The sequence below is a fragment of the Peromyscus eremicus genome, chromosome 4 (assembly GCF_949786415.1).
Source record: "Peromyscus eremicus chromosome 4, PerEre_H2_v1, whole genome shotgun sequence".
NCBI classification, from domain to species: Eukaryota; Metazoa; Chordata; class Mammalia; order Rodentia; family Cricetidae; genus Peromyscus; species Peromyscus eremicus.
The window spans coordinates 64,055,980-64,083,224 of NC_081419.1; the positions used below are offsets into that span (position 1 = coordinate 64,055,980).

Below are 27,245 nucleotides of genomic sequence, written 5' to 3' on the forward strand. Positions count from 1 at the left end.
TAATCATTGAACACTTTGTTCATTTGTTTTATGCTATTTAAGACAATTTTGAAGGTTAAGTACTGATTTCCTTTTCTTCAAAATTGAATTAAGTGAAACAATTCAAATACTTTGTGTTCTGCCATTTAAATACCATGAGAGCACAGAAATTCTGACTGACAGACTTCTCAGATACAAGTTGAAGTTGTTTCATAGTACAATTAAGTTGTCAGCTATTTTTGTTACTTGTATTTATTCATGAGAGTCCCAGATAATTTAAAGTTATTAGAAATTAATTAATGACCAAATGTTGTGCATACTTTATTCAGTCAGCTACTTAATATTTAGTTGGAATTGCTTTTAAGCAAACACTATATACTGAAGGTAAAAAAAAAAAAGAGGACCAACATTATCAGCCGTTTTTAAAATATGGGAAAAACTTAAGGAATTATCCTAAATATTATTTCACTGAAACATACTCAGCTTACAGTTCTTGAAAACTGATTTAATTTCATTAATGATGCTTCTCTGTCTTTTAGTTGGAAAATATAAGTTGACTTTTGTTATACAACTACATCAACACTTAAAAAGGAAACCCATGTGTATTAGTTAGAATTACTATTGGTGTAATGAATCACCATGTCCAAAGCAACCTGGCAAAGTACAGATTTATTTAGCTTACACTTCACATTATTGGTCATTGTCAGAGGATGTCAGGGCAGGAACCTGGAGGCAGGAGCGGATGCAGAGGCCATGGAGGGGTGCGCTTTGTTGGCTTGCTCATCCTGGCTTGCTCAGACTGCTTTCTTTTAGAACCTAGGACCACCAGTCAAGGAGTAGACTCTTCCATAATGGGCTGGGCCCTCCCAAGTTAATCAATTGAAAAAAAAGTGCCTCATAGCCTTGTCTACTGTCTAATCTTACAGAGGGATTTTCTCTGTTGAGGATCCTTCCTCCTCTACAATGACTCTAGCTTATGTCAGGATGACATAAAACTAGCCAGCACACCACGACTGTATCTTAAACTTTGGGTGATGAGGAAGAAAAAAGAAAACAAGCAGACTGTTCTAAATCCCTATTACCAAAAGAAAAAATGAGATATCAATTTATATGAATTTAAATAAAAAATAAATTTTCTTTTTACATAGAGCTTTCATCAACAACTTCTTCATTCTTTTCATCTATATACTCTATTACATTTGAGTACCAAAATGTAAACAAAAACATGCATTGTTACAATGTAGTACAGAAAACGTCAATAGTCCAGTGCCAGAAAGAATGGTGAGTAAAAATAACACAAGGCAACCTTCAGTTCTGGCATCTACTAAAGTCTGGAATACATCTCTCAAATATTATGTTTGGAAACAGTTTGAGCATAGATCTTTTATTTATTTAACTAGCATTTTTAAAATAAAGAAATAAGTTTTTTCTGAATTATCTCACGATTTTACCTGTACCATTTTTTAAGCCTTTACAATTCTCAAAAAGAAGAAAGAAAAAAAAAACTATATCTGCATGGAATTTATAAATGGAAACTACACTTTGGTCACCGAATTCATCTTGTTAGGTTTTCCAACACGACCTGAACTCCAGGTTGTCTTATTCCTTGTGTTTCTGACATTGTATTGCATGATTTTAGTAGGGAATATTGGCTTGATGTTTTTAATTAGGACAGACCCACACCTTCAAACCCCTATGTACTTTTTCCTCAGCAACCTTTCCTTTGTAGACCTTTGTTACTCTTCAGTCATTGTTCCCAACATGCTTGTCAATTTCTTCTCAGCAAAGAAGTCTATTTCTTACCTCGGCTGTGCCCTTCAGTTTTATTTCTTCTGTACATTTGCGGATACTGAATCCTTTATCTTGGCTGCCATGGCCTATGACCGCTATGTTGCCATCTGTAATCCTTTGTTGTACACAGTTGCAATGTCCAGGAACCTCTGCATATGGTTGATTGTGCTGTCATATTTTGGTGGCAACATGAGTTCCCTGGTTCACACATCCTTTGCCTTTATTCTGAAATATTGTGACAAAAATGTCATCAATCACTTCTTCTGTGACCTCCCTCCTCTTCTGAAGCTTTCCTGCACAGACACATCCATTAATGAGTGGCTCCTTTCCACATACGGGAGTTCTGTGGAGGTCATCTGCTTCTGTATCATCATTGTCTCCTACTTCCACATCCTTCTCTCAGTCTTGAAGATCCGTTCTACAAGTGGAAGGAAGAAAACCTTCTCCACATGTGCCTCTCACCTCACTTCTGTGGCCATCTATCAGGGCACACTTCTCTTCATTTATTCTCGGCCCAGCTCCCTCTATTCCCCCAATACTGATAAAATAATCTCCGTATTCTACACCATTATCATCCCAGTGCTCAACCCATTGATTTACAGTTTGAGAAATAAAGATGTAAAAGATGCCACCAGGAGAGCTCTAAGATCTAAGGTACAATCTCCATGACAAGTACCACTTAAAATTCACCTAACTCCAAAGACAGATGCCAACATGGGAACTTGCAGCAACATTAATAGCAAATGCACAAGTATTAGACTGGGACGACTATTCAAACTCTTGTTTAATACCACAGCCAAATGTAATTCATAATCCCATACTCCATCCTGTGGACATTCAGGCGCATTGAAATGGAGAAAGCCCAAGATGAAGGGGCTCCCTCTTCCTAGAAAGAAATTTCCTCGGAAATTGTTCCTCCAGTTTCATCACACAGAGGCTGATACAACTATGGTTCACGGAACCAAACTAGCAAGCGCTAGTCTAAAACACATTGAGGTATTCATGGAAGAACTAGGGCTGGGTAATGTTTGGCTGGGCCATAACAGAAAACATGAATACATGGTGTGTGTGTGTGTGTGTGTGTGTGTGTGTGTGTGTGTGTGTGTGTGTGTAAAATAAACTTGACACAACATATATCAAGTCACCGAGGAATACAGACCATCAATTGAAGAAGTGTCCAGTTCAGATTGTCTACGTCCATGTCTATAAGAAACTGTGTTGAGTGATGTCAATGTGGGAGTTCCAATCCCTTAGAAAGTTGACTGAGCATGAGACAGAGAGTGAGCCACTAAGTAGCTTTTCTCTGTGCCTTCTGCTACAGTTCCTATTTGGGTTCCTGCTTTGAATTCCCTTGATGAGGGTCTATGGCCTGGAAGTATAACCTGAAATGAACCCTTCTCACCCATCAGTTACTTTCAGACAGAGTGCTTTAACACAGCAACAGAGAACAAATTAGAACAGAAGTTAAGAAAAAGGTTGTATAAATTCTCAGAGCTCCTAGGATACTGAAGAGACCTGCATCATGGGACATGGGCTGATGACAGCTGGCTTCAGGCTCCAGACAGCGTTTCAGGCTTCAGGTGCAGAGGTGGAGGAGCCACCTAAGCTCCTTGTCACCAGATAAATGTATTATGAGTCCCAGGAACTAGACATGGAGCTGCAGGATTTGGCATTTGTTCTTGGTATATTTGTTTCTTTTTCATTTTCTGTGGGTTTTTTTTTTTTCATTCTCTGATAAGCCCTGATTGTTCTAGTTTGGATTAGAAATGTTTACTCTGTGGCATTATGTGTTAGAAGTATATAACTTTTTCTGTTCTTGATAATTTTTCCCTTCATCAAAATTCACAGTTAAGAGTTTTAAACTTTTAAAGTGTATAAATTGTTAACGAATATGGAGCTTTTTGATGTTTAATTGACTGTATTTTACACTGTAAAATTGTCACAAGAGTATGTAAACAAGTGATGGGAAGCTATCTTAAATTTGATCCGTTGACAAGGATAGGGGTTGCTATGGTTATTGTTGCCAATTTGACAGGACCTAGAATCACCTAGGATATATACCCTTGAGCATAATATACCCTGATAAAGAGAATAACATGAAAATGAAATTATAGGTTGGTGCCTCTCATTACTGTAGATTCAAAAAATTCCTAAAGATTAGCAAATTTTATTAAATTATTAATTAAATCTATCTTAATCTTCATCTAGGAGAATTTATTTATGGAAGGCAAAATTAGTTCAGAACACAGATGTCCACAAATGAGTTACATTAACAATTACAGAAATAGGAAATAAAGATCATCTCAATAAATATAAGTATGGAAATCTACTGATGAACCAGCCCGATTCCATCCTCAGATGAGAAGCCATCTTGTTACAAAGGTCAAAATAAGTTTCTGTTTACTCTAAAACATTTCTTTTTCCTGGAATTTGACTTGTTACACACCCTCTCTATGACATGACAACTTGACCTCCACCCTTCACAAAACCATAAATCATTCTGCTAAGTAATCTTAAACTGATGTCTGCTTCTGAATTTTGCTTGCCAAGTTCCTATGTTTTGAAATCCTTCTGGAAACCTCCAGTTTTCTCTATTAAGAGAGCCTAGAAAGTTAACTTTTAGCTGATCTTTTGAACCCCACTTTAGGGCAAGACAGCTGCTGGACTAGCTTTGTTGGGCACATCCTTAAAACTTCTTTAATTAGACCAAAATTTGGGCTGGTGGTCTTTAGTTTAGTGAGATTAACACTACAGATGTCATTTAACATATTATCAATATCTAGAGCTAAAATAACACCATCTTCATAAATGTAAATAAGAATCTGAGAAACTTCTATGGATGAACATTTTCAGTAGGTTAGTTATTGAAGGAATGCATTTGCTCCTCCTGCAGTGGACTTGTCTGTGATTCCTAGCACCCGCATGGTAGGTCACAACCTCATGTAACTTTGTTTATGAGAGATCTAATGCCATTTTCTGCCCTCTGTTGGCAACATGTGCTCATATAGTGCACATAAACTGGTAGAGAAAAAAATACTGATACACATAAAGTAAAAATACATTAAATTTTAATAAAGAATAGTTGTATACCAAAATAAGACAGTAAAAGAAATAATTTAATATTGAGAAGAAATATGCAAGAAAAGGGAGATGGGACCCTAAAGTTTGAGCTATTAGCTTTCTACTTTGGATAAGGAAAGTTTAGATTTCTAATATACATTGTGGAATCCTTACTGAAACAGAAAAAGTAATGAAGGTATCAAACACTTCAAGCTACACATTTGCTAATGCTTGTGATGTATTTGCAGAGAAGACTATAGAAGAAAAAACTAATTGGTCATGCCAAAGCCATGTGAAAATTATTTCACACCCTTCAGTCACAAATGACATTTAGCATAATAATATAGCACCATCAAAGCATTGAGACACCTAAGAATTACTCTTCTCAGGTGGATTCCTACATCTCTGTATTTTTTCTTTTCAGAAACAGGGTAAGGCAAAACAATTTCAATTTTACCTCTTGAGAAACAGATTTTTCTGTTGTGAAATAATCCTTTTGTACACTGTGAAGATGTGTCTTTGCTAAGGCATCTTATGATTGGTTTATTAAAGAGCTGAATGACTAATAGCTAGGCAGGAAGAGGTTAGGCATGACTTCTGGGCAGCGAGAAAAGAAGAGGAGATTTCTAGGTAGGGGAGAGATGCCAGAAGCGATGGACAAGAAGCAGGACATGCAGTAGGAGACTTAAAAGCCATGAGCCATGTGGCAGTATGTAAATTAATAGAAATGGGTTAATTTAAGTTATAAGAGATAGTTAGAAATAAACCTAAGCTAAGACTGAGCTTTCATAATTAATAGTAAGTCCCTGTGTCATGATTTGGGGGCTGGCACTCCAATAAGGCCTGCTACAATTTTTCAGTGATGATTTTATTGCCTGCTGAATTTAATAGATTACTAAATCTATTGAATGAAAATGATTTTTGTGGATTCCTGAGGGCCTCCCCAGCACACTGCCTCTTTCTATTCCCATGATGTCCTTATCTATCATGGTATCTTCCTCCCTGCCCTCCCACTCTGTCCCTGTTCCAGCTTGACCCTTCCATTTCCCTATGTTCTCATCCCTCACTCCTTGCCCTCTGCCATCCCCCCCCCACACAGTCCACTCATGTAGATCTCATCCATTTCTCCTTCACAGGGTCATCCATGTGTCCCTCCTAGGGTCTTTCCCTGTTAGCTAACCTCTATGGAGTTGTGGGTTGCAGTCTGGCCATCCCTTTCCTCACATTTAGTATCCACTTATGAGTGAGTACATACTATGTTTGTCCTTCTGACCTTGACTGGTATACTCTGGTGACCAGCTTAGCAAATAACCTAGCTGTCATCAGAAGCCTTTGTCCAGTGATTGCTGGAGGAAGATACAGAGATCTACGGCCAGGCACCAGGCTGAGCTCCAGGAATCCAACTGATGAGAGAGAGGAGAGATTCTGCAGGCAAGGGACGTTGAGATCATGATGGGAGGACATGCAGAGATGACCAGCCACTCTAGTGGAAGCCCATGAACTGTGGACTGGTGGCTGTGGAACTCTCATGGGACTGGATTAGGCCCTCTGGATACAGAAGACAGTTGTTTGTCTTGAACTGTATGGAGGGCATCCAGGCAGGGGGATCGGGATCTGTCCCTGGTCTATGGGTAGGCTTCTGGAATCCGATTCCTGTGGTGTGAAACCTTGCACAGCCTTGGTGCAGTGGAAAGGGGCTTGGACCTTCCTAGGCTCAGTGTGCTGGGCTCTGCTGACTCCCCGTGGGAGACCTTGATTTGGGGGATATGGCGATGCAGGGTGGTTTGAGGGCTGAGGGGTGAAAGGAGGGAGGAAGGGGCATCTGTGGATAGTATGTGGAGTGAGTAAAAAAATTCTTAATAAAGAAAAATGAAAAAAAAAGAAAATGATTTTTGAACAGAATCATGAGTTTCACAAAACTTTGTAGTATCCACAAGAAAGCATTTTCATTATTTTCTTCTTGTCTTTCTGCATAAAAAAGTCTCTACTTCTTTTACGATTATGCCTCCATGTGTGGATTTAAGTAATGTAAATATCAAGTAAGAACCTCTGGCTTATTGTGTCACAAATAATGCCTGCAATGTCATGTGTTATGAAATATATTCCATATTTTTTACAAAAATCTAAAAAAAGACAAATTATCCATCATTGACATTCTAATGTTCATCTAAACACCTAAACATGTGTATACACACAGATATACATATGTGAAACATATACATGAAAGTACCCACACATGCAAATATATTTTGGAACATTTATTGTGCTCCATCCTAATTGCTTTTCTTCATTGAGAAGACAATACAAGTAGTGCTGTTCATTTTTTAGCCATCCAATGGGTCAGAAGAACCATCCTTTGTTACGAGACCACTCCTTCTTATGGGTAAGGAGTACTATTACAAAACTACATGTATTCTAAAAGCAAAAATGAAATAAAAGTTACCTTATGTCTCAATAAATCCTGAAGTAATATAACATAGACCAAGAAAAATGTTTAACCTTGAAACCATTTGCACAAAATAACAAAATCAACCAGCACATTCTATATTTGTGTATATTTGTGCAAACATACATGTACACACATAATATATATATATATAATATATATATATAATATATGTATACCAAATATAATTAAGACGTGGCTATTAATGTAAGAGTGGGTAGCATGGGATGGAGTCAGAAAATACTAGGGTGTTGCTGGAGGGAGGTAAGGGAAGGGGAAGTGATAAAACTTTATTTCAATTAAAAGCACTTAAAAGAAAAATAAAGTAAAACAGTAAAGTAATAATCATCTTTGTTACTAGTAAATGTTTGTGTTCTATATTTCTATAACCGTGTAAGCATATTTAGTCATTATTACAGTTATCAATCACTGATTATTTCTAAGCCAATAAAATCTTTTTCAGCTCATGTGATCTTTCAGGAATAAAATAACCAAACTAACTGAGTATTTAATATCTTAAAGAATAGAAATAATATCCTCTTTATGTACAGTCTGTCTCTCTAATACCTGTGTTTATTTCATATTATTACAAAGTCATATAAGAAAAAAATTTAACCAAATCTATTTCTTGCAATAAGAAAATTAGATCTTACGTGTATTACAGAATGGGCATATTATATTATTAATAAATAGACTAAGAAAAGGTTGCAAGAAAGAATCAGTATTGAGAAATTTTAATAGTACAAATACATGAGAAAGAAATGAATTGTGTTCTACCTCAAAAAAAAAACATTGTTGATATCCAGCAGTTAAACTGCATTTGTAATTTCCTCTAATTAGAGATAGGAAGAAAGAATGGATATAAAAAATGGTTCCTCGAACAAATTAATTTTGGAGGGAGTTACCAATAATGCTGAGATGAAAGAGATGCTGCTTGTCATATTTCTACTCATCAGTCTTCTGGGGAATTTTGCTATGATCATTTTGATCAGAATGGATCCCCAGCTCCACACACCTATGTACTTTTTCCTGAGACATCTCTCTTTCTGTGTTCTCTTCTATTCCGCTGCAATTGGTCCCAAGATGTTGGTAAATGTACTTGGCAAGAACAAGTCAATTCCTTTCTGGGGCTGTGCTGTTCAGTTCTTCAGATGCTGCACTTTTGAAGATTCTGAGTGTGTTGTGCTGGCAGTGATTGTCTTTGACAGGTACCAAGCCATTAGCAACCCCTTGCTCTACACAGCAAACGTGTCCAGCCAGTTGTGTTCCATGCTCATTGCTAGGGTTTACCATGTGGGAACATCAGATTGCATCGATACAAACAACATTGGCATTCTGTTTATGTTTCTGTAGGTCCAATGAGATCAACAGCTTCTGTTATTTACCTCCACTTTGCCTCCTCTCCTGCTCAGATACTCAAGTAAATGAGCTGGCATTATTCGTTGTTTATGGTTTCCTTAAACTGAGCACCATTTCAGGGGTCCTTATTTCTTATTGTTATATCATCTCATCAGTCTTAAAAATCCACTGTGCTGAAGAAGGTTCAAAGATTTCCCTACTTGCACCTCTCACCTGATCTAGGTGCGTGCAGAGAACTGTATTCTTCACAGATTTTCAGCATTGCTCTTCCTATTCCCTCAATCAAGAGAAAATTACTTCTCATTTTCATCCTGATTTACAGTCTGTGGAACAAGTGTGTGAAAGAGACCTTGAAGAAAATTAAAAACAAAAGATGGTTTTAAATATTTATTCAGCATCCACATAACATTTTTGTCATTCACATGTACTTGTAGCTATCTATTGTGTTTTCCAGACTGGCCTTGAAATTGTGAAACCCCTGTCTCAATCTACCCTATCTGAGATTAAAAGACTAGCCCAGCAAGTCTTTGCATCATTTCCTTAAACTGAATTTGTATCTACACAATTACTTTTTAAAAATATTTTCATTTTGACAGTTTTTTTGTTTTTTATGTATCCCATTGAAACACTATTTTCATAAGCCAAACTTATGCACACACACCAGTAAGCCTAGCATGAAATAGCAAGTGGCAAGAGGATTCTATGTCAGAGGGAGACTAGGCTGCATAATTAGGCTTTAGATCAAAGACCGTGAGCATTATATTAGGTGCTTTTCTGTATTACATATTTTTATTCGTGTTGAATTATCTTTTATTTATGAACATGAGTGATATCAATTAATGTAAGTCATGGACATAAAGTACTTTGAGCAAACAAATAACTTTTAATCCGTTTCAAAGCTATCATAGAATGAGTTCTGGGCAGAATAATTCCCGAGGTAAATGTTAAATCCCGTTTGCAGGAGACCAGCAACCTTGGATGAGAGACCCTGTCTTATACCTAAAGTTATGCACACTAAAGAAAGAAATGTATTCTAGACAGAACATTTTGTAATTCCAAAACTCTTATGAGCCAGTAGTCCATTTCCTTTTTAGATTCACAGATGTTCAAAATAGCTTAGAAAGAAAGGAATGAACTTTTATAAAGACACTCATATACTATATTGATATCATTTTTTCTTAGTACTGTCTCTTTTTTTTCCCTGACCACTTCAATGTTCCCTTTGGAGGTTATGAATAATTGTGTTTCAAAGCCATTGTTAACAGTGACTCTATATGTGTGAGATATTTGTATTCAGTATGAAATTGTGGAAATCCTTTGCTCAAGGCATGACTGCCGCATGTATGTCATAAACAACTGCATTGTCTATTTGACATGAAATATGGAAACAAATAAAAATAATGATTACATATTAAAATGGTTATGTCTATATAAATACATAAACAGACAAGCAATTCATAGATGTTGCTATCTGTTTCAGCAAAACTGCAAGTGCAGATTCATTCATTAACACATAAGATCAGAAAGTAATAAGACCTAAGATAGTCTTCATCAGGCAGTGCACATTCACTTGTAGTCAGAAACCAACTCTCTGTCAGTCACCTAGGTTTGTTTCATGCTATAAAATAATGGAAGGAAATGTTTTAAAATTGTTTAAAGTTGCAGCAAACTTCATGATCCTCAATTTTCTGAAATATGATGTAACTGTAGAGACTGCACAATGATGACCAGGATTATGGCACTTCTGAACTCAGCAGAAAAGAATTTCTCAAGCAACATGGCATGGAAAGAGCAGACAGAGAAGTGAGAAATTGCTATATTTACTACTGCTTCAAACCTCAAAATTACAGACAGTAGATCAATTGTTTTTAAACAGGATTGCAATGAATGCCAGCTAATTAGCGTTGGTAATGATGTTCACTATTTAGTCTGTTCACCAGTTTCCCAGTGAAGGAATATTTTCATTTTGGAAAATACATTTCCAGTATACCTTCTAAGAAATATAATCTCTCTCTACATATATACGTAAACAAAAGATTGTATAGGTGTTAATTCTTATTGGTAGTCAGAAGTTTTCCTTTGTCCCACCTGGCCCATGCTTAGGATAAATTTCTTCCATTCACATCCCAAAGCTACTTAGTCCCAAGTAAACACATAGAGGCTATATTATTTATAAACTGGATGACCTATAGCTCAAGCATCTTGCTAACTAGCTCTTATAACTTAACCAATCTCTATTTATCTATAAGTTGCCACATGACTGTGTGGCTTACCAGTACTTTCACATCATGCTTCTCCTGGCAGTAGCTCACAGTGTCTCCTCTGCCTCTCCTTTCTTCTTCCTTTCTCTCCAGTTGGAATGTACTGCCTAACTTTATCTTGCCTCACTATTGGCCAAACAGCTTAATTTATCAACCAATCAGAGCAACACATTCACAGCATAAAGAAAGATATCCCAAGCACTTATTATTTTATTATTAGTTCAAAGCAAGTATCTGATTATAGCCTCCACCCACCTAACACTCATGACTGTTTTCCCTTTGCCTTCCTAGTACTTTGAGTACAGACTTGTATCATCACATTGTCTTCTGGCTAAGATTACATAATTTTAAAGAAACAATGAGGTTTTAAAAGGATAATTTGTATACAATATAAATTAAAGATCAATTTATAATACTAATATGTAAGTTACATCTCCTGGAATAACTCACTAGATATTTTTTCCTTTATGGAACTAAGAGTATGGCCTTTTTCATAGAACATTTTTCTAACAAAGGACATAGCTCTCTCTCTCTCTCTCTCTCTCTCTCTCTCTCTCTCTCTCTCTCTCTCTTTCTCTGTGTGTGTGTCTCCTCTCATCTGTGTTCTTATTTGTTATATTTTACATGTTATTTTCTTCTTATGTATCTGAAAAGGAACAAAATTCAATCTGGTTATTCTTCTAGGAGTAGGAATGTAGTGTTTTTCTTATCAGTGTCCTGTGATTTTTTTCACAGCATTCTGCTCTTTAGATCTAGAAAGCTATTCTTGGAAGTAGGTGGTTTTCTAGCAGATAGAATTTTTGTGGCATTTTATAACCAGGGTCACTATGAGAACCTTGGACTTAGATGCTTTTTCCTGACTTTAATCACATTTCCTGACTTTATCACATCTGATGATTAACTAGTAAAGTAACTTCTGGAGGCATTGCCATCCTTGACTTCAAGCTCTACTATAGAGCAACAGTAACAAAAACAGCTTGGTGCTGGAATAAAAACAGACACATGGACCAATGGAATTGAATTGAAGACTCTGACATTAACCCACACATCTATGAACAACTGATTTTTGACAAAGAAGCCAAATTTGTACAATGGAAAAAAGAAAGCATCTTCAACAGATGGTGCTGACATAACTGGATGTCAACATGTAGAAGAATGATTATAGATCCATATCTGTCACCATGTACAAAACTCAAGTCCAAGTGAATCAATGATCTCAACATAAACCCAGCTACACTGAACCTGACCGAAGAAAAAGTGGGAAGTAGCTTTGAACACATTGGCACAGGAGACTACTTCCTGAATGTGACACCAGTAGCATAGACACTGAGATTGACAATTAATAAATAGGACCTTCTGAAATGGAAAAGCTTCTGTAAGGCAAAGGACATGGTCAATAAGACAAAACAGCAGCCTACAGAATGGGAAAAGATCTTTATCAATCCTTTCCTAAAGAATTAAAATTAGTTTTAATCAATATTGTGAAAGAATACAGAAACATTTTTGGTAGTTGATATAAATTATACATTGGTGAAATGCATATAACTACAAATTGTTCAACTAAGAGACTGTTACAAAGGGTAAAGTAGAGGAGCTATGGAAAGCTTTTGACATGAATTTTGGGGCTCTTTATAAACCAACCTGTACCTGTACATCTACCCCCACATATGCTAACACACACACACACACACACACACACACACACACACACACACACTATACATACATACATAAAATAAGAAAACATAAAAACATAGTCTGTGTATGTGATCAAAATTAAATTGTTATCAATATCATTTAAACATGGCAAAATCCATAAGGAAACAGAAAGCAAATACCTCTACTATGTGTACATAAAGTATATCATATAGGTATCAAATCTCAAAGAATAAGGAATAGAGAAAGAATGGAACACAAATTTGCACACAAACAATGAACAATTGACCTAGAAAACAGTGCAATGGTTTAGATTGACCTAATTTAAAGATAAATTGGTAGAGGCTTAAGCCCTAGAGCATTTGTGCTGGGAATTGCCATGGGTCATTTGGGGAGTCTGATGGAAGGTTTTGTAGTCATTGAGTATACTAACCCAGTCTCTACTCTTTCTGCTCCTGGCTTGTAAAGTCACTACTGCACATCCTCCAACTGCATTGTGATGCTTCACTTTGGCAGAGTTCCATGCTCATGATTTGCATATTCACAGAGTTGAATTTACTTTGCATAGAATACATTCATTCCAGAAATATGTCCCAAGCCTAGTCCATTTCTACTTTTTCTCTTTATTATCAACTTCAACTAAACTAAAATAGTTAATACATTTCAGCCATTATTTTTCAAATACTCAAACTAGAATATTCAGACAATCAAAAAAAAAAAACAGACAATTATGTTCTGCATAAGGTCTTTGTGGTGGTTTGAATAAGAATGCCCCTGCAGAAGGAGAGATCCACAGCCAAGCATGAGCCCAAGCTCCCAGAGTCCAGTGGAAGAGAGGGAAGAGGGATTATATGAGGAAGAGGGGTCAAGATCATGATGGGGAAATCTACAGAGACAACTGAACCAATCTTGTAGGAACTCACGAATTTTAGACCAAAGGCTGTGGAACCTGCATGGAATGGGACTAAACCCTCTGCATACATGAGACAGGTGTGTAACTTGGTCTGTTGGAGGGGCCCCTGGCAATATGATCAGGATCTATCCCTGGTGTGTGAGCTGGCTTTCTGGAGCCCATTACCTATGGTGGGATGCCTTGCTCACCCTTATGCAGGGGGAAGGGGCTTGGTCCTGCCTCAGCTGAATATATCAAGCTTTACTGACTCCCCATGGGAGGCCTTACCCTTTTGGAGGAGAGGAAGAGGGGTGGGTCGGGGGAATGATTCGCGGGAGTGGAAGGAGGAATGAGAGGCAGATCTGGGATCTGGGGTTGGTATGTAAAATGAATAAAAAATTGTTTTAAATAAAAAAAAAAGGATGGCTCCAGTAAGTTCACGTATTTGAAGGCTTAGTCATCAGGGAGTGACACTACTTGAGAAAAATTAAAAGATTAGGAGTTGTGGCTTTGTTGGAGTCGGTGTGGCCTTCTTGGAGGAAGGATGTCACTATGGGTTGGCTTTAAGGTTTCAAAAGCCCATGCCAGACTCAATGACTCATGTTCTCTCTATATATCAGAATGAAGTACAGAGCTATGCTGGCCTGCATGCCACTGTGCTCTCCAACATGATAATTCTCTGAAACTCTAAGTAAGCCACCAATTAAATGCTTTCTTTTATAAAAGTTGCCTTGGTCTTGATGTTTCTTCACAGCAATAGAACAGTGACTAGGACAGTCCTATGCTTTTAGTTGAGAAAAAAAACAAGAAAGTACATACTAAGTATATAGAATTATGATATTACGAAATTAACATTGTGGGGGTCATTTCATTGAGGGATAAGACCATGACATTGCTGGAGCCAGTGAGGTATTTCAGTGGTAAAAAGTGCTTATTCTGCAAGTATGAAGAACTGAGTGGGAACCTCCTGCATCACTTAAAAATTTCTGAGTTCCCGTAACTCCATCACTGTGGGGCAGATGCAGGTAGTCCTGAGAGCTCACTGTGCAACCAGACTGGCCACAAATGCCAAGCTTTAGATTAAGTTAGAGTCACTTCATCAGAGAATGAAGTAGAAAGTGCTAGGAAGATATCTAACATCTTCCTCTGGTCTCAAATACAAATCAAGGGACAAACCCACAATCACAAACACACACACACATACACACAAACAAATTAGCATACAATGCCAACTATGGAATGCAAACATATTTTATTATTGGTTCAAAGCAGGTATCTGATTATAGCCTCCACTCACCTAACATTCATGGAATGCACCCTTAACATTGACATTCACATCCATGATAATGAATTATTAAATACCCAGAGAGTAGCCAGAAAGTTCTAATAAATTGAATGCCCACCAGAGAATAGATTTTTTTCTGTGCACATGCATGTGTGTGTATAGAATTTAGCCATAAAAAGAACGATATTCTGATGCATGCAAATAGAGTTTCCATGAAAATGAGTCTGTTGCAAGCAGTTACATTTTGCATAGTTAAAATTTTATCTTCTGTCTGTCTTAGACAGGCAGATGTTTATCATCAGAAATGTGTATTCCAGAGACTCCAGATAACTGAGAAGGGAGGATGACTGCTAATGAGTATGAATTTATTACTTAAGTTTTAAGAAATTTCTATAATTAGTGTTGGTGGCTGTACAACCAATGTATAACTGAAAACCAAATAAGTTTTTGCTTTAAAAGGGTGAATACTACACTTTATCACTTTATAAAGAAATGAAATAATTATGTCAAAGCTGAAATATTCCTGAAATAATGTAAAACTAAAAAGATAAAAATATGTTATACTACAGAAAGGGATGGGGCTGGTAGAGACAGATAATTATTTGAGTTTTGTTAAATTTCTGCTTTGAGTGGAGAAGTAAACCTTAGATTATATTTTATAGTTATGAAATAGTTAATAGTTTTTCTCCTGTTTTGTATTAATTTGATTACCATAATAAAGAATTAGCACTGGACTTAAAATGTAGAATCCAGACCCAGAATTATAATTAATCACACCAAGGCCTGAGGGAAATGTCTTCAAAATCTGAAGTCCCAAATGTCAGCTGGTAAGATAAAACGCTACCTGCTTCAGGCTCATCTGGCAGAGACCTGCTCAACTAAGGTAAGTTCTAAATCTTCAGATCTAAACACAAAAGATACATATTCTGAAAGTCACCTTCATTAAAAAAGATTTTGGAACAGTCATTTTTTAACCTTTTTCCTTAATTCACGTAGTTCATATGTTTTCATATTTAATGGCTGAAAATATTTATTTGCAGAGAATTGGAAGAATGTAACTAAACTTAATAGTAGTAACAGAATAAAATTTTATTTTAGTCTGGTTACATGACAACGACTTGATTTTTTTTCTATAAATGTGCAAATACATGCATGAACTTAATGCATTATTTACATCAAAAATTAGTACAAAAAGTGAAAAACTTATTCAAATGGAGCTCCATGTGAGCATCTTGCCATGATTTGTTAGGTCTAGAAAATCCTTCAAGTGTTCTTCACCCATATTCCAATTTTCACACACCATTAAGGACAAAGAGATACATCCAATCACAGAATAAAAAAATAATAAATTACACACACATGAGAGAGAAACAAAGACTGAAAGAGAAAGAGAAAGGGATAGGGACAGAGACAGACACAGACAGAGACAGAGATACAGATGAATCCTATATTTGCCAGAAATATTTTTGTCTATTGTCCAATTTCCAGAGTTTTGGAAGTTATTAAATGATATTTACATTGTAAACAGAATATTTATCAGAATTCTGTCAATCTCCTGGATCTGTCCTGTGCCAAAACACATACAGTCACATAAGTTATCCATCTAATCCCGTGGCATGACAAATCACAATATTCTCTAATGTTCTCTAGGGTTGTTGCTAGATCCTGGAAATTGCTGATGGAGAAGTCCATTACTGTTTCTGTAAGAGACAATGGTCTGGGCTAGTCAAATACCTAAGAGCCACCAGGGACACCCAGGGCAGAGGAAAAGACCACATTAAGCTATGTCTTCCTTCCCTTTCTGCCTCATATGCACTGCTATCAGAGAAAGAAGGGATGGGTGAGCTCCTTCAGTTATTGGTGTGTTTGATATGGACAGTTGTTGGGTGTGTAGCAGTAAACGTCCTGGATCTCTCTGTTGATTTCCAATATTATACTAATAATTGATTTTAAAATCAAGCTTAAGACAAATGCATAGAAATATTTTTTGTTGTCACCTGTGAGTAGGAGACCCTTGACTGCTGAGAAGAGGTAAAAAAAAAGACTATTAAGCTTATTCAGTAACCTAGAATATACTTTGATAACTGACAGAAAAATCTTTTCAAAGCCATCATGATTTTTAGGGGAATAATGAGATGCTTTTTGTGTCACATGAATACTCCAATGCACAAAAGGAGGTCTGCTAAACTGTCTGTAATGCCAGAGTTCTTTGATGTCAGTTTAAATTTAAATACTTCTTTCAGCCAAATATACTCCATGGCAAGGAAACATGACTCACAGAAATTAGCGAACTTATACAAAGCAACATGCTTCATGAATATCAAGGAAATGAGATCAAATTTTCTAAACAGACTAGCTGAGATGTTAGTTCTTAAGTCTTTCAAGAAAAAAAGCAATGCATCTTTAAACCGACTTATGACTCTCTTAAAGAATAATAATGACTGAAGCCAATCATTTTCTGTCTTACAGGTGCATTGTTGATGTGCAGAAAGCAAAATATACATTTCCCATCCTCTTAAACATTTTCCAAACAGTTTGGAAATGCAAAGAAGAATGGAGAGGGAAAATTGCTCTTCCTTTACTGAGTTTATCTTAATGGGAATTACCAACAACTCTGAGGTAAAAGTGGTTCTGTTCACAATATTTCTACTGGTCTATCTCATCAACCTTGTGGGAAATCTTGGAATGATTTTTTTAATTAAAGTGGATCCCCAGCTACAAACTCCGATGTATTTTTTCCTCAGTAACCTCTCTTTCTGTGACCTCTGCTACTCCACAGCAGTTGGGCCTAAGATGCTGATGGATATATTTGGCAATGACAAGTCAATTCCTTTTTTTGGCTGTGCTCTGCAGTTCTTCATTTCCTGTACATTTGTAGATTCCGAATGCATACTGCTGGCAGTGATGGCCTTTGACCGGTACCAAGCCATCAGCAACCCCTTACTCTACACAGTGAACATGTCCAGCAGGCTGTGTTCCTTGCTCATGGCTGGTGTTTACCTTGTAGGTATGGCAGATTCTTTGATACACACAACACTGACATTCCACTTGTGTTTCTGTGGGTCTAATAAAATAGATCATTTCTTTTGTGATATCCCTCCAATCTTACTACTTTCCTGCTCAGACACACAAATCAATGAATTAGCAATATTCACAATATTTGGGTTTATTGAGCTGAGCACCATCGCAGGAGTCCTTGTCTCCTATTGTTACATCATCTCATCAGTCTTGAAGATCCACTCTGCTGAGGGAAGATTCAAAGCTTTCTCTACCTGTGCCTCTCACCTGACCACAGTTGCAATTTTCCAAGGAACTGTGCTCTTCATGTATTTCAGGCCAAGTTCCTCTTATTCTCTAGATCAAGACAAAATGAGCTCACTGTTTTACACACTGGTGATTCCCATGCTGAACCCTCTGATTTACAGCCTGAGGAACAAGGACGTGAAAGAAGCCCTGAATAAATTGAAAAATAAAAGATGCTGTTAAATACCTATTTAAAGTTTCCCACCTTTCTCATAGAGGGTTATTTTGCTTTTCTGAAGTTATGTCATATGAAAAAAATGGCATTTCATTTAATATTTATTTAAATTTACTTAATGAAATTTGTATTTATTTTAGTGCTAAAAAATAGGATAATTGATCTCCAAACGCTACAGTCCATTCTCTTTTTAATATACATATGCCTATGTGTATGCATGTGTGACGTGTATGCATTTGTGTTCAATCAGACATATATGTGTGAATATGTATATATACATGTGCTTTTTCCTCTTTCTTTTCCCTAGAATTTATGACTGAGTAACCCATTAAAATTATTTTATGAAGATTTGCAGAATACAATTTCTTAAAATTTGATGGATATATTCAACACTCTTTTAAATATTTTATTTTATCCCGGCAATTATCTTCTTTTCCTATTGTATCTCTAAGTCGCATCTTTGCTGCCTATTTACCAATAATTCACAATATATATTTTTGTCCAAATATAATGCTATAATTGAGTATGTAGCTAAAACTACACAGTTATTATTGCACACACCACCCTGTACCTTGACACGCTGTTTTTCTTTTTGCCACTGAAAGATCTTACCAAAGATAATGCTATATGGCACACTTGTGTACAAGTTCAGTACATTAGCATTAGGATTTTCACAGATAATTGATGTTAAGTATAAAGAGGCATCTTAAGGTATTCTAAAGGTCATGTTATATTTTAATTTTATGGAGAAATACTACTGATAATCTTCATAACATAGTCAAAGTAGAATAATAATAGTATTAAGAGACTCAAAAATCAGGATGTTCTAGAATTAAGTAGATGTAGCAACTGCTCTTACCATGCACTGGAGATTTTCCCTCTCCTCCCTCTGCCTCCCACCCTTCCCTCTCCCTGCCTTGGGAAATGTCCTTAAAGATTAAGCATTTCTTATAGAGTTCAGAACTCTCTCTTTAATTGAAAAAACTCTGTTAGATGAAAATTAAGTTAGATGATTTCTAGGATCTTTTCCAGGTGTCTTTTTTCTTTCTGGTATTCTCTGTGATTATAAATTATGACTATATTGCTATATAAACTTCATATTACTTTTTTTTGCATAATAAAATTAGTGTTTGGTTTGGGTATGAAAGAATTGCACTTAACATCTATTAAGTCTTATCTGAAATACTGGCAACAGTGATGCCAGTGAGATAATATTAATTTCATAAAGCCAATTATTTTCAGATTTGGCCATGTAATAGCGTGTTAACTGGATTTAGAAATCCTTTAGCACATAGCTGAAGTGTATATTTAAGGCTTTCAATCCTGAAGTAATTAAAACTTATAACCTTAAGAGCTTGTTTGGAGGTTCTAGCAGGGGAGCGCAGCTACTCGTATACACTTGACCGAAGACCAGTCCTCTATTTGGGGAAGGTCGTCCTCTTCAATCAGGTGCACAGCTTCAGGAGGGGAGTCCTTGCCCTGGAGGAGATGAGAATGGGGGGTGGGCTGGGGGGAGGGTGGGGACGGGAGGAGGGAGGACAGGGGAATCTGTGGCTGATATGTAAAATTAAATTAAATTATAAAATTAAATAAATAAGAAAACGGAATGTGATATAGATATGATAGGATGAAAGGGTAGATTTTTGAATCTACTTTTAAAGAGCAACTTGTTTAAAAAGGTTTTACATTTTGTTTATTGATACAAGTTTAAACTTAATTTTGTTATACTGTATATATATTTCTATTCTCATTTGAGTTATTATGTTTATGTAACTCATTTAGATTGTAATGGATAATTAAGAAATACAGATTAATAATTAGTCTTCTATGATAGTCAAAATTATAGTCATGTTGTTTTCTGGGTATACATAGATATAATTCAATTAGGTATGTAATCTTCAAACACTTCAAAGACCTACAGAATATTGTATTTAAAATGTTTTAATATTTAGGTTTTCTGGACAATGAGACATGTCTGCTCCTGGCAGCACCTATTTACTTTAGAGAGGAGGATGGGCATCAAAGACACTTTATATAGAGTTTATCTTCACCTTGGCAAAAATAGCCACTTGGGCAAGAATCTGTTCTTGCCTGGACTGCTTGATCAACTGGACATGCAGGACCCATAGGAAGGTGAACGCTGAACTTTGTTTGGCAAAATGGTCCTTCAGGTTCCTGCTTTGCAGAGGAAACTGCCAGACATTCTACAGGACACACAGAGAGAGACTCTAGGCCTGTGGGCTGAAGACAGACACCCCAACTTTACAAACTAAATTTGTATGACTGTCCAGACTGCCAGGCGTCTCTGTCTACTGTCACAAAACTCCCGAAAGTTGCTTGCATCCTTCTCCCATTTCTCAGGTAATATATCCTTCTGAGGTCTTTGATGTAGTTGAATACTAGATAGTTATAATTTCCTTAGTTATGATAAAAGTAAGTTAGATATGAAATTTTAGACTCACAAATATAAGATAGATAGGATATCTTCTTTAATTTTGCCAAATACAAATAGACTAGTTATTGTAATAAGTAGACTAAATATTGTAACTGTAATTCTTGCTTGATAATTGTTTTGTTATCTGTAATTTTAGTATGTGAAAGTTAAAACCTTCCTTTTTGAAAAAGAAAAGGGGAAGTGCTGTGGGACGTTCTATATGTTAAATGTGTTGCTCTGATTGGATAACAAATAAAATTCTGATTGGCCAGTAGCCAGGCAGGAAGGATAGGGTAGGCGGGACAAGGAGGAGAAGAATTCTGGGAGGTAGAAGGCTGGCACAGAGAGATGCTGCCGGCCGTTGCCATGACAAGCTAGATGGAAGGTACCAGTAAGCCACGAGCCACATGGCAACCTATAGACTAATAGATATGGGTTAATTTAAGATATAAGATCTAGATAACAAGAAGCCTGCTGCGGCCACACAGTTTGTAAGCAAAACAAACAAACAAACAAACAACAAACAAAAACCTTATAACATCAGTGAAGCATTTGAATCATGTAGAAAATGACTACAGCTCATTTTTAACTAATTTTAATTTTTGACAATAAACATATATGAAATGTTCTATAATCACTGCCATATTGACTTGTAAAACTGTATGAAAGCATCTATTCTTTCTGAACACACCAGTATATAGTCACCCCAAAACACAATCACTAAATATTTTTTTCTGAGACAAAGTCTCTCTATTACTTAGCCCTGGCTGTTGTGGAACTCAATATGTAGACCAGAATGGCCTAGACTACACAGATTCACCTGTCTCTGCCTCCCAAATGTTGGGATTAAATAAGTGATCCTACATGCCTGACTCCATCTCTAGCTTTTGCTCAAGGGGAAATAGTAATAAAAACCCATTCTACAACATACAAGAAATTTTTCCACACTGAACAAGTTGTGATAAAATAAAATTTCAAATTCTTAATATTATCACATACTGCTCAAGAATTAGGAAATACCGAAAGAAGCATGAAACTTGTAATGTGAGTTTTTAGTTGTAATCTCCATGTTGCAACCAGTCAGATTTGCTTTACCTCGTAATCACAGGTAGTGTACTAATTACAAGACTTATGCACCTTTTTTTAATTTTTTTTTTATTTTTATTTTGCAATACAATTCAGTTCTACATATCAGCCACAGATTCCCTTGTTCTCCCCCCTCCGCCTCCCCTCACCTTCCCCCCAGCCCACTCTCCATTCCCACCTCCTCCAGGGCAAAGCCTCCCCGGTGGACTGAGATCAACCGGGTAGACTCAGTCCAGGTAGGTCCAGTCCCCTCCTCCCAGGCCTAGCCAAGCGATCCTGCATAGGCCCCAGGTTTCAAACAGCCAAATCATGCAATGAGCACAGGACCCGGTCCCACTGCCTGGATGCCTCCCAAACAGATCAAGCCAATCAACTGTCTCACCCATTCAGAGGGCTTGATCCAGTTGGGGGCCCCTCAGCCATTGGTTCATAGTTTATGTGTTTCCATTCGTTTGGCTATTTGTCCCTGTGCTTTATCCAATCTTGGTCTCAACAATTCTCGCTCATATACACCCTCCTCATTCTCGCTAATTGGACTCCCAGAGATGCACCTGGGGCCTAGCCATGGATCTCTGCATCCAGATCCCTCAGTAGTTGGATGGGGTTTCTAGCACGACTATTAGGGTGTTTGGCCATCCCATCACCAGAGTAGGTCAGTTCGGGCTGTATCTCAACCATTGCCAGCAGTCTGTTGTGGGGGTATCTTTGTGGATTTCTGTGGGCCTCTCTAGCACTTTGCTTCTTCCTATTCTCATGTGGTCTTCATTTACCATGGTCTCCTATTCCTTGTTCTCCCTCTCTGTTGTTGATCCAGCTGGGATCTCCCGCTCCCGCAAGCTCTCTTTCCCTCGACCCTCGCCCTTCATTATCCCCACTCATGTCCAGGCTGTTCATGTAGATCTCTTCCATTTCTCTGTCATTGGGTGATCCCTGTGTCTTTCTTGGGGTACTGTTGTCCAGGTAGCCTCCCTGGTGATGTGAGTAGCAGTCCAGTTATCCTTGTTCCACATCTAGTATCCTCCTGTGAGTGAGTACATACCATGTTTGTCACCTTTTTGTTACACATTATCTTGAGATAAATTAATTTTCAGTTGTATTTTGGAATGTCACACATTTATGAGAAAGTATCCTCACATAACATGAGGAAAGTTCATAAAAGCCATGTAACATGTGATCTTGGAAAGGCAAATTAAGAGATATAACAGATTAATGATTGTTCAGTGCTGAGAGTATTAAAGAGAAGTGACAGGTTAATGTGAAAGAATTTATTCTCGTGCTGATGAAAGATTTGTGGACTGATGGTAGTGCTTGTAGTTAGTCTATCTGTATATCTTTATATATTGTTTGAATTTAACAATAAAGAAAGAAAATAAATTATTCCTAATTCTTTTATATATAACCTAACTAGGGCTTTTATTTTCCTTAAAGATAGGAAAGCATCTGTAAGAAATTTTCTTTTACACATAGGAGTGTATTACATGATAAGAAGAGAACATTGGATCCCCTGGAACTGGAGTTACAGGTGATTATGAGGTGCCTTGTAGTATGAACTGAACCTGGATCCTCTGAAAAAGCACCCAATGATCTTTATCACTGAGTCATAGATAGCCCCTGAATGGACAGTCTTAATCACAATTAAATTAATAGCACTGTAACTCTTGAATGTCATGATGATTGTATATAATCTTAATATAATATTTAATTGTAGGTATTGAGGGAAAACAGTAATTACAGATGTAAATGTAATGTCTTGTCTTACATATTATTAAATATCATCTGCAACATGGCTAATAGAGAATCTTCCCCATGACTCTAAACTGGTGTGATTTCAGTGGGAATCACCTGTGCAAAGTAACAGCCTTCCACAGCTCTTTACTCGATATAAAGATTAGTAATTTCCAAATTTACAACGGAAGTAAATAAAACACTACTTCCAGATCTGTCCCCCACCTACACACTTACTCTTATTTTTAATCACAACATTTTGTCTATTTAGAAATTAGATTTTTATGACATTTTAGTTGACTTAAAAGTATAAAATATCAATAATTAAGTTTATGTTAATAAATGTATAGTTTAATAGAAGCCTCTTCAGCATCCCATTAAATTATAAAGACAATTATTTCTTTTATTTTTAAGATTAAACAATAATTACAACATTCCCTTTCCTTCCACCAAACACTCTTATATTGTCCCCTTGCTCTGTTTCAACTTATGGCACCTTTTCTCATTAATTGTTATTGCTTGCATATATGTATATACATATATATCCCTAAATATAATCTGCATAGTGATGTATATATAACACATTTTCATCTGTACTTCCTGTGTGTGTGTGTGTTTGTGTGTTTGTATGTGTGTGTTTATGTGTGAGACTTCAGGGTTGACCATTTGGTATTGAATAACCAACTGGTGTGTACTTCCCTGGGGAAAAATATTTCCCCTTCTCTCACTCATAAAGATAATTATCTTAACAGGCATTCATTTTATTGCATAGCCATTAGGAACTTGTTGCAAACTGGATCTTTGAAGTAAAAAATTTTTCTCTGTGATTTTAGGCACACATTTTTACACTGTAAATAATATTACTGCTAACACATCAGGAATGTAAATGTTTGGTGTGTGTTACTTGCATGCAGTCTCTTACTTAGCTATGAAAATTTCAGAAGCCACCACTAATAGGAGCTCCTTCTTGACTGAACACATAGTACAGACACATTCTGAATTTTATATTATCAGAACCTTGGGCAGCTTTTCTGGTCACACAGAAGTTAAATTGACAATAACGTCATCTAGCTTTTCTTGTGATTAAATTTAACATGAGGGCTTCTTTATGGAAACTCTGAATGTCATTTCCAGTTCTTATAAATCTAAAAGTAATAGGCATATGTCATCACTGCCCACTAACCTGCCTCTCCTTCATAAGATAAGGGAGGTTGCAGACAGACTGGATTGAGTGACCTGGATATGGCAAAGGAAGTCTCATAGTGAAGATCCAATAACTGTTCAAATGCCCAAACAGCCATAGAATGCAGGAATCTCAGTTGTCAATAAAAAAGGATAAGTATTCTAAGTCAAAACACTATTTTACTTCATTATAAAGAGCAGTTAGTTTATATATAAGTAATATACTATTAAAATAGTACTACTGTTTTAAATCTCATTTCAAAATAATCACCCCCAAACATGAGAGGTTGAGAATTTAAAAACCAAGAAGAGGATGGGGAAGAGAAAGCAGAAGAATAAGGAGAAGGAGGAGGAGAAAGAAAAGAAGAAGAAAGCATATACATAGAGTAATTGGGTGTTGTAACAAACCCTATAAGTGTCAGACACACTAGCTCATTTTAATTATAAAATATAATAGGAAAGTAGCTGTTCCCCAGGGTAGAGAATCATTAGTACTTAAAGAATGCTCTCGGTTCTGACACTAGACCATGTTGGAGAAAGCAGATAGACTCTGAAAAAAATTAAATGATTTATCTGACTTAAGTTTTTTTTAACTTTTTCTATCTTTTTATAGAATCCAATAAAGGTATGTACTTTATATATTTTGTTTCAAATAATTTAACATGTATTATTTTTGTATATTATAATTTACCCTTACGAATGCATGTATGTTTATTATCAGTAACTGATCTATAGTAATACATATTTTAAAAATATAGATTCTTTGATTTTTGTTTAAAATTCCACAACCCTCATTCATAAATACAATTATCATGAGATTAAATGAGGTCAAAAGGCAAACACCTTTATTATATAGTGAGCACAGATACTAAAATTAGTCATCATTACCATTATTGTTGTTATCATCATAATCACATAAACATTAATATGTATTAATAGAATACTGAGTTAATCATATACATAAACATTTTACACATATCTATTCTGAGGACAGTATTTGAGCAAAACATAATCTTTACATAATTAATAATAAGATATAGATTGCATGATATTGACTTGGTTCATATTCCATCCACCTACTAACAAAGGGCTTCTGTGTTTGTTTGAGTTGCTTTTCCTGCATTGTTCTTGAGAATGAAAATAAATTGGAATGAATACACGAAGAAATTAAATTAAGATATTGTAGGATAGTGTAGGAGACATGAGCATTTTTAATAAGTCACACTTGAAATTATATCATAGTTGTGTTGCTATCCACAAACAAATGATTATGTTAGTAACTCAGTTATAACACTATGTGTATGTATATGTATGTGTATGAGTGTGTCTGTGATGATATCCATTTCTCTTAGTTTCATTTATTTTTCATTTATTTTTACCTGATACATTGCAATTCTGAAAGTTTATGGGTACCATGTTTTGGTTTGATGCATGTTACTCTGTAACATTAAAATTGGATAAAGCTCTCTCCTGAAGCATGTATAATTATTAGGTTGAATATATTCAAATATTTCATATAGGGTTAACTTTAGCAAACATTAAAATATAATTGCCAATAGCCACAGCTGTAGGATAGCATAAAAGAAACGTATACTTCTAAGTAGAATTTGGTTTCTGATAATGAACCTTACCCTGTGTCCCCCAAATCCTGGTTCTCTCTGGTAACTTATACAGTGTTCTCTTCTCTGAGAAAGTATAAAATGTTTTCTACAATGTTTAGCATCACACTTTAATCAATACAATTGTATGACATGGAAGACTGGATATTTTAAGTAATTGTTTTGTTCAGGGTATTGTAAATGCAATAACACAATAAACTCTTATTTAACTTCTACTTGATGATTGCATCTAAATTATGGCCTAAACTTATCACTCTTAGTAAATGATTGCTCATGTGGCTCTCTCTTGCAGTGAATTAGTCCATTTACCTTTTATATTATTTATGAAATAATGTCACAATATTGTTAGTACCAAAATTACAAGAGACAATGAAAATAAAATCATTCTTCCACACCCCAACTCCTACCCACTTAACAGTCACAGAGATAAATTTCAAAAATTTCAATAAGTAGGAGAGGTTCTGAATTCTAGGTGAAACCTCCTCTTACACCTTGAGGATAGCCTGATGAAGCAGGCACTTAGACTTATCAGTAATTTCCCAATAAGATACTAAACCACTTTTGTCAGAAAATAAGTTTCCCACATACATTAAGTGTGGGTAATATTTTTTTTAAACCACATACAATGTAGGTCTGGACATAAGGAAATGAAAATATATGTAATCCCATCATGAAATACCCCTATGCAATAACACACCACAGAGTGGAAAACCCTGAATGCAATAAATTACATTGTCAGTAATTAATGAGGAGCTGAGAGGTTTAGCCAGCCACATATGCAAGTAGCAGGAAGCAATCTTTTTATAAATTATGTAAAGATGTAATTTGAATGTGCACCTTCTCCTTAGAGTTACTACTGAGCCTTTCCACACTTACCTCCCCTCAACCATTATCACTATTCACTGTAAAACCTGAACATAATTTGAGAGCCAATTTTGCAGATTTTACATTAAAGTTTAAATAATATTTTGTTATATTCTGTTCCTTACTAG

At 36.1% G+C, this 27,245-nt stretch overlaps 2 protein-coding genes and 1 pseudogene across 2 annotated transcripts; all 3 read left to right on the forward strand.

Moving 5' to 3' along the window:
* Positions 1-1,494: 1,494 nt before the first annotated feature.
* LOC131908275 (olfactory receptor 5I1) lies at positions 1,495-2,439 on the forward strand. The gene has a single exon (XM_059259327.1). It carries the CDS (start codon positions 1,495-1,497, stop codon positions 2,437-2,439), a length of 945 nt encoding a protein of 314 aa, XP_059115310.1.
* Positions 2,440-8,104: 5,665 nt separating this feature from the next.
* LOC131909324 (olfactory receptor 5W2-like) lies at positions 8,105-9,018 on the forward strand (annotated as a pseudogene).
* An 8,252-nt stretch (positions 9,019-17,270) lies between these two features.
* On the forward strand, positions 17,271-18,215 carry LOC131909323 (olfactory receptor 5W2-like). Its single transcript, XM_059260841.1, has one exon. The coding sequence runs from the start codon at positions 17,271-17,273 to the stop codon at positions 18,213-18,215; it is 945 nt and encodes a 314-aa protein (XP_059116824.1).
* The last annotated feature ends 9,030 nt before the right edge of the window (positions 18,216-27,245 follow it).

Bases quoted from the DNA above. Each gene is read 5' to 3' on its own strand.
- LOC131908275 (XM_059259327.1), top strand. From the start codon at position 1,495: ATGGAATTTATAAATGGAAACTACACTTTGGTCACCGAATTCATCTTG.
- LOC131909323 (XM_059260841.1), top strand. From the start codon at position 17,271: ATGCAAAGAAGAATGGAGAGGGAAAATTGCTCTTCCTTTACTGAGTTT.